Below are 18,224 nucleotides of genomic sequence, written 5' to 3' on the forward strand. Positions count from 1 at the left end.
TGTGTGCACGTTTCAAAGGAGTTGACGTATGAACGCATTAAGTTCATAATTAAACTTCAAACAAATAGTGACTTTTAGTTATTGTTTCATGCCATTTTAGTATATTCTGTTAGGGAACAGAATAGGAATTTGTGACCATACTAAAGTCTTCACTACAATCCTTTAAAATAACTTTTTCTATACACATCAGGATAAGAACCTCTAATGTGACACTCCCTCTCTGTGCTCCCCGGCTGAATCTTTATTCTCAAAACACAATCTTCACGTGGACCCACGTCATCCAACTACCAAGTTCACAGAGGATGAAAGGAAATTGAAACAGATGAAATAAATGGCAAACTATGTCCTCTAAAATATGTGTATCTGATTCACGCAAATCACTAAAACCCTCACAACAACACTCATATCCATCCTTATTTCAGTCATAATTTTAATATACTTCTTACCTGGTTTCCATTTTTTAGCAAGTCAGAAAAAAACAGGATAAAGTACTAGTGGAGACAGAACAGTCTCAAAGCAACGGCAGTCAGGGGCGAAGGGGAAAAGTTGCCGGGCAGGCGGAACCAGGAAACAGCCACATGAAACACGTGGGAAATCTACCAACCACGAACAGAATCATAAAAGAATCACCGTGTAACCAACAACACTGATTCTACATTATCAGAGTTTCACTGTGTTCAGAATTATTTATTCAATGTAATATATCAGCTAATATACGTTAAAAGTTATTTCTACTCAAAATTAAAAATGTTAATGTTCAAAAAGGAAGCTAGATTTCCTCACAAGGCATTCTAAAATCTCATTCTTTAGTAGACAGAATAAGCGACTTTTATAAAACATACAGATCCATGAAAATGCATGTAACTTTAATAATGATTTATTGTAAACAATAAGGAAGCTTGATTCTATGATTAAAAAATGAAAATAATTACAACACTTTTACACAATAAGTACAATTATAAATTTCAAGAGCTTAACATAAACCAACTACTGTCAAAACAAAGATGTAAGGAAATAATAGTACGGGAAAAAAAGAAAAACACAGAGAGGACAAACTAAGAAAATGAACCAAACAGTGTAAGCAGGAAATCCCAAATGAATTTTAAAAATTAGAATTCAGTAGCACGTAAGAGACACACAGTTGTCTAGGACTGTGACCTAGAAGGCAAGAGAAAGCAACTTAAAATCATTTACGTAACAAAAACGATAAAAATCCCATGGTCTTCAATTATGTAATGCAGACTTTACCTAACTCCTCAGATTCATTGGGCGCAATGGTGTTCATCATCCTTTATCAGGATGAAATGTGGCATGAACACAATGATGGTTCTAGAGGAAATTTCAGAGCTAATTTATTCTAGATTAAAAAAAGAAACAATGTTTTGTTCACATAGTATTTCTTGATATGAAAAATATGACAAAGGACTTGAGGTAAAATGTATTTTCAAATGATCAACAGAATTTGAAAGCTTCAACTAAGCAGACCTTAAAATGCTGATTAAATGTAGGCTGTCAAATATTTTAAAACTGGGGATATTTAGTGCAGTGGTTATCAGACTACGCTCCGCTGGCTCAAGAGACAAAACTGGTAGGTTTCAGTTCCCTAAGCCTTCACACCATAAAGACATTCCATTGCTAGCAAAGGCTTATGAAAGAATTCTGCTTCAGCCCAGCCCTGTGGACGCACAGTAAGAACACGGGGAGCAGATGTGTCAGCTGCTCGGCACAGGCCACTGCCAGGCGGTGCACAGTCCATAGCTCACCCAGACTTTGGTATCCAGAGCAAGTCCTTCTCGCTCCTTCCTCTACATTGACTGCTATGGCCTTCTGTATAATCTGGGCAAAATCTTGTCCTAAATCAAGCAATCTCCAGCTTCTGCCTACCCCTCTAAAAACTTTATGAAGAAACTGAGACTGGGCTAGTGTGTAGCTGAGGAGAGCACATGCTGAGCATGCGCATGGCCCTACGCTCCTTCCCTTGCACGATCTACCAGACAAAATGCTTCTAATCTGATGTACTGACATTTGATTGACAAGTTTCTAGTAAGACATTGAGAAATGCTAATATTGAAATATGTCACAGAAATAATAAAGTATACACACATATACAGTATAAACAAACAGCTACAGGTAATAAGTAAATGTACACAATAAGAAATTATGTACTATGAGCCTACTATTGATTTTCATTGCCAAGAAACAATGTTAAAGTTCAAAACATGATTGCTTAATGAATACACAAGCTTTTTAAAAGGGATAAAAATCAAACACACTGCGAAATTAAGAACAATGTAAAATACAGATGGTTACAAAGGAGAGAAGAATTTTAACACCTACAGCAGCACACTTAGATCGAGTACTCTTTCTCATTATAATAAAGCCAGAATAATAATTTGACAATATTCTGCTTCCTGAAGGATGGCAAGTATTGTTGCTGGTGGCAGGTTTGGACTTTTTCATCAGAGAACATTAAATGGTTGAAATACTACCAGTATCATTTACAGATTTAACAACAGCTCTGATAGCCTCTCTCAATCTTTGACAGTTGATAATTAAGAGTAGAAAGACATGATGAAATAAAACAAACATCAGCTTTAAAAGGAAAAACACGTTTTTGCAGTGTGAGGAATTAAACGCAGGATGCTACAGGTGCTTGGCAGGTGCTCCACTAAGGTGGAACCCCAACCCCCAAAAGAACTTTTTTTTTTTGTACTGGGCACTGAACTCATGACCCGGCAGGTGCTTATGCCGCTGAGTTAAATCCCGGTCCAAGAATTTTTGAAAGCAATCCCAGCACCTAACTGATAAACACAGAATGAATTTCTAATCTGACATGTTTTTTTTTTTTCATAAAATGAAAAAATATGACTGACTCTACCTATCCTGTAAAAACATGAATAACAAATTGCCACGGCTCAACTCTCATATACTGTGCAAGCTTAATATGAAATGCTCATTTGACATCAAACTCAGTTGTCTAGAGGAAGTAACCTGAAGGACATCACACAGTTTATGAACCAGCTGGAAGGAGCCATCCAGACTTTGCCTTGCCGCACCCTTTCTGGGCGGTAATTAGATAAATCCTCATAGATGATATACTGCGTGCAGAAGCGCTGGTCGGACTCGGGGTCGGCATGGTAGGCAACCGTGTTGATGGTCTGGGTCACATCACTGTCTGGCTTGGGCTTTCTGCTGAGGACCTGGCCTCCTGCTGCTGTGACCAGCCTAATGAGGTTATCCTTTGGGTGATGCTTGAAGTTTCCCCCAAAATAGAAGTAGCAGCCATCAAACAGCTTAGGCAACTGAAATAACAAGAAGAAAAAAAAACCTGTTAGATGTAGATCAAAATATTTTAAAATACTGCAAACAAATAAAGGAAATAAAAACAATAGTCAAAAGCAATTAAGAAGCTACTTTATGAGCTGCTGTCACAAGTTGTATTTCACAACTGAAATAAGTGGATCAAGAAAATTACTTACACAAATAAGGGTTCCTACAGACAGTTTTTTCTTCCTAAGGTTGAGTTACTAGCTCAGGTCATTTTTAGGGTTCTAAAATTTTACATGTGCTCTATATTTTTTTTAAAAAAAGACAAAAACAATTGTTCATCACATTTCTTTGTCAAGATACTTACATACACTGGGTAGGAGTTGGAACACCAAGTTTCCTAGGATGTCTGAAGTATGCTTCAGGAATAGCAGGTTAAATTTAATCAGAATGTCACAGTAATAGCTTTTGGACAGACCATCCAGTTTGCCCATCTATATTCAGGTTCCTACGTACTACCAACTTCTGTTCTCTAAGGCGGCACGACCGATTATGATGAGAAGGCAAGGGATCCGATCAGCTGTACACTACCACTGTGCTTCGCGGAAAAATAAAATTGCACAATCCCTCCTATGAAAAACTTTCACTGCTTCATATACGTAAGTATCTATCTCAACAGGATAATGGAACATTATCCATTAAAACAGCACTATGTGGCAATAAAGACATCTGGTTACCGAATCCGAGCAGCAGCTGTAAGTCTTCTTGCAAGCTACTTCCTGTATCTGAGATGTACGTCAAGTTCTGAAAGGTTTATGGGAATGTTCAAGATGCCAAAAGTCCATTAACGATCTGAAATTATTACCTTCTGGATTTTATTGCACATTGTGATCATCTTTTAGAATCAAGTGCTTGAAATAAGCACAATTAAAATTTTAATCAGTCAGTCACCTGTACTTGTTGAAAGGGCAGAAAGTTTTTTCTGGTGCAATACTACGAAGTCATGAGAACAAGGAAAGTAGTATCAAAAAGAAAATACCAGCTGTTCTCTGTTGAGCCTGCTTCTCCGTGGACCTTCAGGAATTTCATAGTTTTCTTCCTGGTCACAGACTTTTCTTTGTAGACATGCTTTCACCCCTGAAAACAAAAACAAAAACAAAAAAAGGACAAATAAAAAAACCACTATCAAATAAGCATTATTTCTCTCATTAAAATGAATCACAATCAATGTTTATTTTCTTCTTCATGAGTGATCTAAGTTGTATTCTGAAATAGAACTCTTACACCGTGAGAAAATATAATGAAATTGGACCTCTGTATGAAGAAAACTTAAAACTTTCCTTCAGAGGATTAAGCAATGAATTAGTATTGACCACTACTTTTAATGTCCTTTATGAAAAGCCTAACCCAGGACAGTATTAAAACACAAGAATGAAATCTGCCAGTTTACCTAACAGCAATTACCAAAATTAAGGCAAATAATAAATTCATGTCTGAGTCTAGCACACAACACTCTCAACTGAGCGCTTACCTGAATGCCCAAGTTTACCCTCGTCTCAGACCATAATCTGCCCCAACACAAGGAAAGCGCTTTGGCCATGGCACCCAGCTGAGCTGGCTGTGTGACAGGGCCACACAACACCTCTCTGAACAGCAGGGAAGAGACTTGGACTCCTTGGGATTTCACAATGCAGTCACTACTTCCAAGAAGGTTTGGTTTGGATTCACAGGAAAAAGAACATTCTTCCGATTCGGGTAACTGTACCCAGTTTCAGGTGTTAAAAAAAACAAGAGTAACAAAGAGAGCACACATCTGGGGCAGCTGGGAGTCACACCTCTACCCTGCGCCTGGGGAGGGCGCCCGCAGCTGGCCCATTAGCTGACAGCACCAACAGTCTGAATCCTAGAAATGCCATGAAGCGAGGAAAGAGACCTTTCATCCAGAGGCTGCCACTGAGGGTAGGAACTATGGGATGTACAGACAGTAATCGTGCTTCAGAGTCTGATAACATATAACTCATCTAAGATTTAGTTTAAGATGGCAAATAACTAAATGAGATCTGAGGTCAACTGACAGTAATCCCAGTTATTTGTTCTGGGATAATTTTTAAAATCCTTGGCCCAGGGGGAGGGCTCAGTGGCACAGCCTGGCAACCGCAAGGTCCTGAGTTTGATTCTTGGTACCAAAACAAAAAGAAAAATAAATAAATTCCTTCAGTCTTTGCTTCCTTGCTCATGCAAACAAAATAAAATAAAGCCAGGCTTCTAGGGATAAAATCCAAGAAGTGTTTTAGAAATGATTCTACGATAAATTATCTTCATTTTACAAACAAAACTCGGAGAACTTGCTGTTGTCTTTGAGGTCACTTACCCAAAAACTTCAGGTTTATCACTGAGAAAACTCCATGAGGATAGAAACAAAATTTTTTTTTGTCTTTTTCCTTTTTATCGGTACCGGGGATCGAACTCACGACTACCTGCTTGCAAGGCAGGTGCTTATGCCACTGAGCTAAATCTCCAGCCTCTAGAAACAAAATTTTAAAAAAGGATAATCCTATATAAGACTTCAGAGTCAAAGTTCAAATTCTTACTCATTTTTTGTGTTCCTGCTGTTTCCTGCTACTTCCTGTTCCCACAATCTAATCCAAACATTCATTAAAATTGAAGGCTTTAGCTTTGGATGCTTAATTTGAAATGCTGTTTGATTCTTTTATTTACCACTGAGATGAGCTCAAGTTATGATACGTAAGATGACAGAAACTCCTTACTCTTGTCCAAAAATTTAAAGAACTTGAAACAAGGTAGAACCAATTTTATTCTAAATGTTAGAAAAGCCAGTTGCCAATCAAATAATCTGGAAATATTAATGCTTTGGATGAAACAATGAAGTGGGATTCAAAATTACAAGTGGAAACAGTGTACAGGTAGAGGGTTTTTTTTTTTTAGCCCTTTATAGAACTAAATATAAAATGGAATAATTTAATGTTAAAAGAAGTACAATATCATTAGGAAAACACACATCAAGATGTTTTATTGTTACTTTCTTGGGCACAAATAAGTAGCATGTAAAAAGAATTCTACTTATATATTAAGTTTATTATCTTCCACCTGTAAGTCCTCTAAGAGAAACCTTCCTCATAAATTTTTGTTAGTAGAAAACTATCACAGTAATATCATTTTATAAAAACAATGTTATCTAATATTCATCCTAGGAGCACACTGTGTTACATTAATATATAAATATTATCTAATACTCTGAAAACACGGATTTTCCATAATTAAAAAATATTCATAAAATATTCACTGGTTAGTATATAATGTAATATAATATAATATAATATAAAATGATATTTTCTGGTTAAATGAGAGGACAAAGAAAAACAAATTCTTTAAATCCCAAACTATTCTCTTCTTCTTTTTTTTTTAAGAAATAACCACTGCAACTTGAAACTGCCAAGGGTACAAGTGTATTTGCCCTGAGGAAAGACTTTCATGAGAATTGCGATTAGCAGCTCCGTTATGTCCATGTCCTCAAGGCCCGCAAGGCCGGCAGAGTTGATGCCTGCTCTCCAGTCCTCATTCTCTATGAAGACGCTGTGAATAAGGATTTGTACATAGTGAACTTCTGCTCTGTGGGGGAACACAGGGTTAGACTCCTAGGAGCTTAAGCCTCCAACATTTTTGTCAAGTGATTCATACCTTTTTAAAATGTGTGTTTATGTTTAAAGGCACTTTAGTTATTGTGTTGATGGTCAACAATTTGGGCCTTCACAAAGCTTCTCTCTCCAACAAACACTTCCCCTTACAGGAACAGTCCTCTTAAATTTAGGAAAATCAGACAGTGCTGCCACTATACTCAGGCTGTTTTAAACAGTGCAATCAACACACACACACACACAAAATGCACAGAACATAGCTCAGAAAATCTGTGAAGGGGCCATCTGTTTAGAGTGGGGGCCTGAAAACAAGATGGTAAGCAGCAACCTGCTGGCCCCAGCAGCCGACCACACCCTGGACCTGCAACCGAGGTCTGAGCCACTGCACATGTCTACAAAGGCAGAGTGAGTATCAGCTTGGGGATTATGCAACTGTGGCAACTAGGCAAATTAGAAGCACAGAATCAATAAACAAGGCGGATTCACTGTATATATTACTTCCATTTGAAGAGACAAGCGCAAAGAAGTTAACTGGCTTAAAGCCATCTGGCTAGTGAGTGGCACAGCGGGAACTGGAACCCAAGTCCACTCAGTTTTCTAAAGCTTATGCATTTTACACTTACATACAGCTTTCTGGGATGCAAGATAAGCCTTGAGCTCTAAAATGCATGATTGTGAGTATACTGAGTACTTCACAGTTGCCTTGGAATCAAGATGTTTAATATATAAAATAACCGAATATTACATCTCTAAACACAAAGGTTTGCTAAGAGACTGAATTTTTCCTTAACTTAGGACTGCTGAATGTATATTCAAGTTTCAACACACACACACACACACACACACACACACACACGTACGCACTCACTCAGTGCATCCATAATTCTCTACTGCTTGATTCTTACATTGTTGGTTTTGTTGTGACTTGGTGATCAATTGTTTTTAATATAATAATCATCTGACCTCAGTTTAGTAAGCTGAGTTTCTAAATTCTACTATAAATATCCTATAAAAATTATTGTTTTCCATGTAAGTAAAACTTTTTTAAAGGAATACATTTTAAAATTGCTCACTGAATAAAAAACTAATACATTTAATATTAAAGCACTTACTTCAATGTTTACAAAAATAAGACTCAAATTTTTGGCTAGATCAAAACAGCACTGTAGAAAGAAACACTGCCTCTGGGGATTTAGCTCAGCGGTGTAAGCACTTTCTTGGCAAGTGTAAGGTTGTGAGTTTGATCCCCGGTACCAAAAAAAAAAAAACAAAACAACAAACAAACAGAAAGAAACGCTGCTGGCATTACAGAATATACTCATTCCATACCAACAGTGGCACAGGAAATGAAAAGAATTAAGATGTGTTGTGTATACATACCAGCTCCCTACAATGAGTATAAGCATTACACACTGTAAATGTACTCTAATAAAAACTAAAAAGCACCGTACATGAAAAAATTAGCAGCACAAGATACTAGCAATTCAGCAAACTTTACATATAAATGATTTTCATTTTTTAAATGACTTACGCATATAGGTTCCTTCCTAAAATTTCTTCCTACTATTTGAAGAGCATTCATAACAGTACCTTTAGGTGAAGGATTATGCCACATTTGAAGGCAAGGAGCCAACATTAGCACTTCCATTAGCCAAGGTCTAACTAGAGGTAAACTAATCTGCCTATTAACCATTCTACAGGTCTATTTAGCTGACTAAACTCTCACAACTAACATACTAAAACCCAGTAGTCCTAGCAACGTGCCAGCAGCTGTCTGACCAGAGTTGATTAGTGGTAAATACAATGTTGGGCACCAAGAGGGCAGCGTGGCTTTACCCAGGCCTTTACTTCACACGCCTCAGCACAATTTCCAGCTCTGCAGCAGGTGGTCAGTAAACTTCTATAAAAGAATAATCCAATCCTCTAATTACACTTACTGAGTCAAATGCATTTTGCTGATATTCTCTTATTCCAACTCTCTGCCACCTGGATCATTAGAGAATAAAAACAAAATGCTTCGTTTTTTCTCTCTCTGAAAACCAAAAAACAGTTTCCAGCCTATACCATGTTTGAAAGGTGACGAAGTGTTTTTGGTAGAGTTGCTGTCGTGGCATAGAAAATCTTGCAAATTTTTTTTGGAAGCTAAGAGATCACAACTTGAATGACTACAACCAAATAGATTACATGAATTCTAAGAGATTTAAGCAGCTTTCCCAGGGACACAACTGAGATGAGAATTCAAATATCCTCCATTTGGTTAAAATCAAACATCTAAGGAAATGTCAACTATTTTCTACTCACACATAATACATCGTGTTTCTCTTACAATACATCACATAAGCATTTAACAGACCAATAAAAAGCGTCATTAAGGACAGATCAAGATGTTTGCCAAATGGTAAAAACTTTTGATTACTTCAGAGGAAGAAGGGATTGTAACATGAGAGGGACAATGCTTTTGGCTTTGATTTCAATATGGACAAGTTTATTTAACCTGACTGGGGTCAAAGTTGCCACTCTTTACTTGTGCCCTGAATTTAAAAATGAAGACATTAGCCTCACTGAACATTTTCTGTAATAACAAACTCATATCAATTTCTAGTGAACCTTCTTTAAGAAAAGCCAACCGAACTGATTTACTAAACAAGTAAAACAATTAGAATGACATGCTTTAACCTTTCTACAATTTAAATGACGATCTATTAATATCATCAATGAAATGCCAGAAATCTACAAGCCAAACACTTAACTACTTAATGAGCATACATAATGGATATTTAAAGTTCTATTTACTCAATAAAAGTAAAGTAAATGTAGTCCTCTGAAGCAAACTTCAGCAGGAATTCTTGCCCTATTTTTCACTTAAAATACGAGAATTTTTATAACATTCTTAGTCATTAACTCAACCAAAGTAAAACATACTGTATTACTTAATCTCTATACATACATCAAAGGGTAAAAACAAGTCATTTTCTACCAATTTAAAGAGACCTCTCAAAATTCAAGCAAATTATTTTGTTTTTGTAATAAGTGCTTAATAAAGTCTATAATCATCTGCTACAAAATACTTCAGCAGAAAGACAGATTTTTACTCCCTTTTGGAAGCAGATACAAGGTAACATCTTTATTAGCTTTCTTAACCTGCATGCTCTGCACAAAAATAACTGCATGAGTATATTATTTATGTAACACGGATGTCCTCATAGTCCAGAACAGTGTGGCCTTTAAAATGTATCAATCAACTACTACTGTTTATCACTTCATGTCATCCTTGTTACTTCTCAGATGTTATACCCTCAGTGAAACTCAGCAGTTTGCAGAAATAATGGGAGGAACAATCTATACATTAAAACAAAGAGATTTGTCTAGCCCAGATGTATTCCCAATCTTGTCTACCATTTCCTTTTGCCCTGAGATCTTAGTATTTCTTTATATATAGGTAAGCAGCCCAATTCCCAAAGTACAGTTTAACTCAAAGTTATTAACTCAAAACCATTAAGGTAGCTCTGCCTAACTCTGCAAAGTCTAGAATCTCAGCATGCTAATGCAGCTTATGAATTTCAAGGCCACAGTTTTTTTTAAAGAGGAATGTGTACTACTTGTAAATGTAGTCCTTTATTCTAACTACTAGTAACCCCCCTCACCTCCTGCCTCCTACCTCATACACATCAATGGACTGTATGCTTTCATTTTAGCTGAATGAACCACATATGAGTTTACATGCTTATATAAAATTTAGTCACATTTTCTGATTTTAGGAGAAAAAAAAGATCACAAAGATGAGAGGGATGGGAGAAAAGGGATCCCAAATCCACCACTACACAAAAGACTAGCAAATGCAATGTTGACAGAATAAAGCTGCAAAATGGAGACCTGTTGGAATCCAAAGCGGGGATTAACCCTATGCAGAAAATGCCACACAACTTCCTCGCTCTCCTCACAAGCTATAGCAACATGTAAACCCGTATTTTAAGAAATCGTTATTCTTTGGAAGCTACTGGGTATTTTTAACTGAAACAGCACTGAACATCAGAATTAAATTACTCAGTCAATAAACCTTTAAAACATTAAAATACACAAGCATCACTCTGCTTGCTGTCAAAACGAAAAGCTCTCACAAGAATGCTGTAAGACTGAGCCTTTAAAGTTAAGAGGTAAGAGCGTATAAAAACCATTGAAGAATTTTTTTCTTGTTCTATTAAAAATCAATATCCATTTGCTTTTGGTTTTAAATGCAAAAATTTTTTTGCAAATGGTTTTATAGTAGGCTTTGTAGTCAAGTAGACTACAATAGCAGTAAGCTTCAGAAAAACCTCACAAGAAATTCTACAACAAAGAAAAAAATGTAAAAATAACTTATATTACTTGCTGTAACCTAAAAATTGAGTTGCAAGCACAAGAATTAAAGAAATAAGCCCATTATATGAAATTCCAAGAGTGAGAAGACAATGAAGTGAAGGTTGAAACCCCCAAATAAAAGCTAAATGTCCCTGTCATGGCACCATAAACATCTACTTGGTATATCATAAAAATTACTGCTATGTACTTATATAAATATAAGAGTCTGCGACTCCACATAAATATTACTTTAAAATTATCATTTTGGGGCTACTTTTGAAACTAATATGCTAAGCACGGTTGTGCGTGCTCAGGAGCTTGCAGGTAGGAAGACTGCCGTGAATTCAAGGCCAACCCCAACTACATAACAAGAGGCCGTCTCCAAAAAATCCAAAGCAAACAAATCAAAATGAATAAAAAAAACCCTAAAATGCTAGTTATAAATGTACTTACATATTAAAAATACACTTCATCCTAAGATAACATGCTGAATTTATATAGTCAAAAAGCACTTGCTGGAGGTTCAGCTCAGTGGCGCAGTGCCTGCCTGGCAAGGGTGAGCCTGTGAATTCAATTCTGGTACAAAACAAAACAAAACAAAACACACCTGCCTGGCAAGCACAAGGTCCTGAGTTCAAGTCTCGGTACCACAATTTTTTTTAAAAAGCAATCAAATTCTATCACAAAATACATCACAGAATTTTCGTTATAAGCACAATTCAAGTATCAACTATGACACCTGACATTATGAATAACATCCGGTCTGTGGGTGAAGATTAAACTCAGTCTAACATCCAAATTCTCATGATTACAAAACTCACACTGTGTTCTTATTAAGAAGTATACTTAAAGTTCAAAGATTCATGTAAAATTTTCTGATATGATTAGGAACAATCATAGTAAAATGTAATTTTTAGATCTAGAAAACAAACAGACTTGCTGTAACAGGTGAGAGATGTTTATATGCATAGGTAATAATTTCCCTTTTGTAGATGAAAGCCCTTATTTACCTATATAATCTCTGGAAAACACTAAAAAAGAAAATACATTTTTTAATTAGTATTAGAACTTGAAATTGTGAATTTGTCTGGACAGAGTTTGAACTAAACAGGCATACGCTGTTTTAAAAACGGCTGAAAACTGGCCTCTTCGGTAACCTACAAGCCCACCATCATTTTCTTTTATTTGTCTTGCCTGTATGTACTTACATTTATGTGTTGTTAAAAGTGAAAACTTTTTTTTAATATTTATACAATCCTGCTTTTTATAATACCTTAGTCTTGTAGATAAATGAATTTTTCAGAGAATTAAAGCACTCTAATTGTTTTAATTTTCTCATATTTAGGTCACTCTCGCTAGTCCCATTAGAAATAATAATGAAAATAGCTTTCCGTTTTTTAATCTCTGTATTATTTGCTTATGGCAAATTCTCCTAAGTGGGACCATTAGGTCAAAGGATACTGTATTTTGTTCCTTTTTTGACACAGGGTCTCACTAAATTGTTAACTTCCCCCAACTTGGGCACAAACCTGTGATCCTCCTGCCTCAGCCTCCCAGAGGCTGGGATTACAGGTTTCTGCAACTGTCCCTAGCTGTATTTTTTTTTTATTGTTTAATGGAGAATCTTTAGTGGAAGCCTGTGAGCATTAATTTGCCTAATTAATACACATAGAAATGCTATGGCGTATCTGTTTTTTATAATTAGTGAGTTTACTACATAACAATAAAAACCACACTGATATTAAGATCCCATGGCCCATTTAACCCTAACAGAAAAGCAGGAATGTGGCCAGGTGTGGTGGCAGACACCTGCAGGGCCAGCTGCTCAGGGTCTGGGGCAGGAGAGTAAGGACCACCTAGGCAACGCAGGAAGAAAAAGAAAGGGAAGAAAATGGATTTGTTAGTCTGACTATGAGGTTACTTATAAACTAATTCTTTAATGCCTGTCTTTTAAGGTCCATGGTTACCCCAGAAACACAAAGGAAAAACAACAAAGACACGGTCCGGCCGTGCCCTCGCTCTGGCTGGCAGACGGGAGTCCGCCAGGCGCCGTCTCGCACCTCTTCTCAGCAGTTTCTCCAGGTGCAGGGATGTGCACAACCGCCACAGCCCAAATTTCATTTAAACTCAGACAAGAGAGGGAAGGAGGAGAGATTATCAAAGACGATGACAGCCATGTGCACTCCCTACACAATGGGGTGAGAAATGAGGATGCAGAATTCATTAAAAAAATAAAAAGATGAAACTGGACAAAAAATTTCAAAGCAGTGCACTCAATGGATAGATTGCTAAAAAATACCACACAGAAGGCTGGCTCATACTCTCACGGTGCAACCTGCGTCTTATCTATGCTCCAAGGGAGGGAAACAATGGCTTACTTAGACATCTTCTGCTCTTTCCTTTTAGTCACTTTTTACCTTTCTACAAAGGTGAGTTGCCTGTGAGGAATTAGTGTCAAAAAGCAGTCACAAGCTGGATCAGTGCTTTTAAAACACATGGTGGTGCTGGGGACTGAAGTCAGGACGCCTCCCACCTGCGAAGCTGATGCTCACCCTAAGTTACCTTCCCCGCCTCTCAGGACTTAGTTTTTTCCTACATTTTCTCTCTATCTTTTGTGAGTATCAGTACATGTCTGCAGTACCCAGGGATTATAATCCCCAAGGCAGGGGGGGCTTGTACACAGCACATCTTCTTTCTTTTCTCATCCCTTCTTTTCCTTTTTCTCTTCTCCTCTCCTTCCATGTCTTGATTATGTTCACTTTGTGAAAGACCCACATCCCTTTTTCCTATTATCATGTATTTTTATTTACATTCTGACTTTCTCATGTAATTTAAAGCCATGAGATTTAAGCTTGTGTGTCTGATTTAATTCATTTAGTATTATGGTCTTCATATATCAATTTTCCTACAAATGATTCAAGTTTATCCTTCTCCAATGTGTATAAATACCACTTTTTGTTTTGTTTTGTGGCACCAGGAAATGAACTCGTGACCTTGTGCCAGGCAGGCACTGTGCCACTGAGCTATCTCCCTGGTCCTAAACACTATTTTTTTATTTATCCTTTCATCTCTTGATGGACATGTAGCTCTTCTATGGTCCTATTCTTATAAATTTTAAGGTAAGTACGATTCTTTAAAATATCTGTAAACTAAATATGCTAAGACTGGATGACTATTTGAGCAGGGTAATTACAGCCTATTCTCAGAATTATATTAAGTTCATTAACTGTAGAAGTCAGGATGTTATTCATATGAACACAGGAATAATCATTCAAGTGAGACAAAACAGAAACAGAAACTTCTAACAAACAGATGCAATGAGTCAAAAACTCTTTGAATAATTTTGTTTTAATTTGCTAAATGAACCAACTACCTATAAAGATTAAAATTCCTCTTGAATCCAGTTGGTTTATTAAAAAATCTCATAAAAAGCTGTTCTTAATGTTTCTTACTAGTTAACCTAGTAAATGTTTTGTCTAACCTTGAGCAAACCAGTATCTAGATTCAAACATAAGCCATAAATCTTTCCAATTAACTTTCAAAGTTTTAGTCTATTTCATCTTTCTTCAACCAATAAATGATTTTTAGATGGCTATAAATAGCTCTGAAATGTTTTTAAAAATCAAACTGAGATGCACAGCACTTAAAATACAGAAACTGTGAGACATATGTATGCTGTATTAGGAAAGAAGGTACTAGAGAGTTCTTGCCTTCTTTTTATACACTCCATGGTTATTAAATTCTCTTAAACCTTGAACTTCCTTTTCTTTGAACTCTGTATTAGAAAATATGAAGATATGAACCTCAATAAGACATCCATCCATCCTTTATCCTGAAAGAACCACTGATAGTAGAGGATATTATTCACTACTGTGAGAATCACCATGTAGCACACTATTAAGTCAGCTTGAGCTCATCAGTGATTCTATAAAAATGACATAGCCAAGCCATTAAGCTGACAAAACTCACATTTCCTGAAGAGGTAGATTTTATGGAAATGAATCATGTAGCCTGTATATGTAATGGAATGCCAGTTCAGCATGTTCTCAAGAACTAGACTGAAAGTTAAATGATAGACATCTTATTATTCAAAATTTCATATGGCTTCTTTATTACTAAGACCTCATTATTAGGAAAATCTATCTCTGGCCAGGTTTCTGGCATACACCACTGGCCAGGTTTCTGGCATACATATATGGTACAAAAGAACCCATAATCAAACTGAGATATGACTCAGTGGTAGAGCACTTGGCAAGCATGCACAGCTCATGGGTTCAAATCCCAGTACTGTCAGGGGGAAAAAAAAAAAAAAAAAAAAAAAAACAGAAAACAATCCATATTCATGGAGCAATTTTAAGTTAGTTTTTAAAACACTGAAGCTCAATGTTTACCAGAGACTTGTAAAGGAAAAGAATGTTCAAAAATAGACATAACGAGAAACTTTTTTCCGAAGTAAATGGTAAGTCAGCCCAATTATTTATCTGCTTCCCAAGGCAGTAGTGATCAGAGGGACTAATAAAGAGGTGGATGAGAACAGAGAGCAGCACTGCTCAACACAGCACTTCACTGGACCTGACATCAGTGGAGACCATCACAGGAAGTGGAAGCATACTTGAAAAGGGAATAAACACCAATCACAGATGAAAACAGTTTCACAAACCAAATCAACTTCCAAACACAGATTAAATTAACAATATAATTAGGATCTGGTAAATCAAGCATTCTCTTATAAAACCTTTAAAGCACAAAGCCAGAAAATAAGTTTAAGAAAATGAATTTTGTTTCTTAAAATGAAAACTTCAACAGATATACTCACTATTCTTTAGTTACAGGACGCTGCAAAGAAATGTAAAAAGCTCTTGCACCGTTTCTCCAGGGTCCAGTGCCAGCATACTGAACAACTCTAGCAGAGTACCAGCAGACTGCGTGTGACCGCACAATCCAGAGCAGTCAAGTTGTGTGCGGATCTATGAAATGTCAGCACACAGGAAGCCTTGCACTGCATAACCTCCACTGTGATCAACACTTCAAATGCACCATCATGAGACTCCCCGTGTTATTCCTTAGTCACTAGCCTTTCCTAAACAATTTGTGAGCTGAAATAGCCCTACTGTAGCTATCAGTATCAAAAGCAGATGTATTAGCTACTGAGGAATAGAAAATAATCAGGCGTGAGCATTCTTTTTCATCATGCTTTAATCTCAGAAAATCCAAGGTTAAGAAAACCACACACATGACCACGAGGAAGGGCGGCAGCTGGGAAGGTGGTGGTGTTTGCCAACACGGTGACAGGGGACACGGTGTTAGTGAAGGTGAACGGAACAGCTGCTGCCATCACCCCAGGCAGGGAGACAAGGCAGGCGAAACTTCCCAAAGCTGTCTAAAAATACTGAGTAACCAAGAGTGAAAGGCCATTAGGAAGATAATGTGTTATAAATAATAAAAGGTAAGCAATAAACTACTTTCATCTCACTGAACTATTGGGTAGTGTATTTAAGACATGAGTACACTAAGTTAAATCCATCATTTAACAGTAATACGGACTGATTAGACTTAAAAATCTACAATGTACTCCATTTATTCTTTATTAACATACTTGGTATTTCAGTAGATTTTAAAAGCAGGACTTATTTGTGGACATTTACTAAGAACATCTAAGTGACACCATTAATGTGAGTTTTTCAAAATATAGAAACTAACAAGAAACAGGAAGTTTCGCTTAAGTTCCTGAATTAATTAAGTGTGAAAATGAGTCTAGTTAATTCATTTTGTAAGTACTCCCAACTTCAGTACTCACAGTCAAACTTCAGGACCCAGCACCCATTGAGAATCCCGAGCATACACTTGAGAGTAGTCTGAGCCTCATCACCAGAAATAATGACGTGAGTCACTAAGAAGTAAAAAAAATAAAAAGCAGTAAGCAAGACAGATACAAACCAAAAATTCTGTAACTACCTGCTTTTTAAAAAACTACTTATTTCAATAACACATCTGAATCTTCTTCAAAGGAAAAAAATTTTGCAGTTCTGTAAAAGATTTCTCTTAGTATCATTCTCCAACATGGCCATCAACAGGAAAACTCAGAGCATTACCATTTATCTTAAGGCACATTAACACACACAAATGTTTTGTTATCTTCAAATTATAACTAAGGAACTGTGGCATTACACTGTACAATTTGTTATTAGTAAACTCATAAAAGTGTTCTTCTATTTAGTATTCTATCCTAAAATATGTACAAGGCTTCAAACTTTACATTTCCTAACTTTAGTTTACAAACAGTTTATAATTGTTTATAAAGTTATGTAATTGTTTATAAATAGATTATATAAAGTATTTTACATTTATTACAATATCCAAAATATACAGTGACATTCTAATAATTAAAGCATACATAAATTATCAAAGGCATACATAAACTGTCCAAAGAGATTACTTATTTATAAAAAAATTTATTTTGGTACCAGGAATCATACTCAGGATCTCACATTTACCAGTCAGGCAGTTATGCCGCTGAGCTAAATCCCTGGCCTAATTTTTTTTCTACCAAAAAAAACTCCAAATTCTTACCTGTACTGTCAAACTCCATGCATTTTTTAGCTTTAAGCATTGCTGCCAGCTCCCCGAGCATTTTCTGTTGTTCTGAAGAAAGCCCACTGCCGATGAGAACAAGTGGTCCATCTCTGCGCTGCCCGACATTCACCTGTTAGTGAGCAAGGGGAAACCACATGGCAATACATTAACAGAAGTACATTCAAAGATGAGCAGACAGAGAACTTCACTTGATAGAAGAGTGAATTTCATTACCTAACTTACCCTACTTAATAATTTTCAATAACTTACATGGAATTTGTGTTAAGAACTTTGGTAATGAAGCCATTTTAATAACCTATTTTCTATTTCTTTGTTTTCCTCCAAAGAAAACAAAAATTCAGTATTGCTGACCATGATAAAAATGTAAAT

At 36.4% G+C, this 18,224-nt stretch overlaps 1 protein-coding gene across 1 annotated transcript in view; it reads right to left on the minus strand.

Moving 5' to 3' along the window:
* Positions 1-855: 855 nt before the first annotated feature.
* Bard1 (BRCA1 associated RING domain 1) overlaps positions 856-18,224 on the minus strand; it is a 71,145-nt gene continuing 53,776 nt past the window's right edge. Inside the window, exons 8-11 of the mRNA XM_013157779.3 lie at positions 17,832-17,964; positions 17,059-17,151; positions 4,307-4,404; positions 856-3,302 (exon numbers count right to left, since the gene is read on the minus strand). Coding sequence (XP_013013233.2) covers positions 2,970-3,302; positions 4,307-4,404; positions 17,059-17,151; positions 17,832-17,964 — 657 coding nt within the window. The 3' untranslated portion in view covers positions 856-2,969. The remainder of the gene's footprint in view (positions 3,303-4,306; positions 4,405-17,058; positions 17,152-17,831; positions 17,965-18,224) is intronic.

The sequence above is a fragment of the Cavia porcellus genome, unplaced genomic scaffold, assembly GCF_034190915.1.
Source record: "Cavia porcellus strain 051 isolate PalLab524CR breed Dunkin Hartley unplaced genomic scaffold, mCavPor4.1 scaffold_26, whole genome shotgun sequence".
In the NCBI taxonomy this organism is placed as follows: domain Eukaryota; kingdom Metazoa; phylum Chordata; class Mammalia; order Rodentia; family Caviidae; genus Cavia; species Cavia porcellus.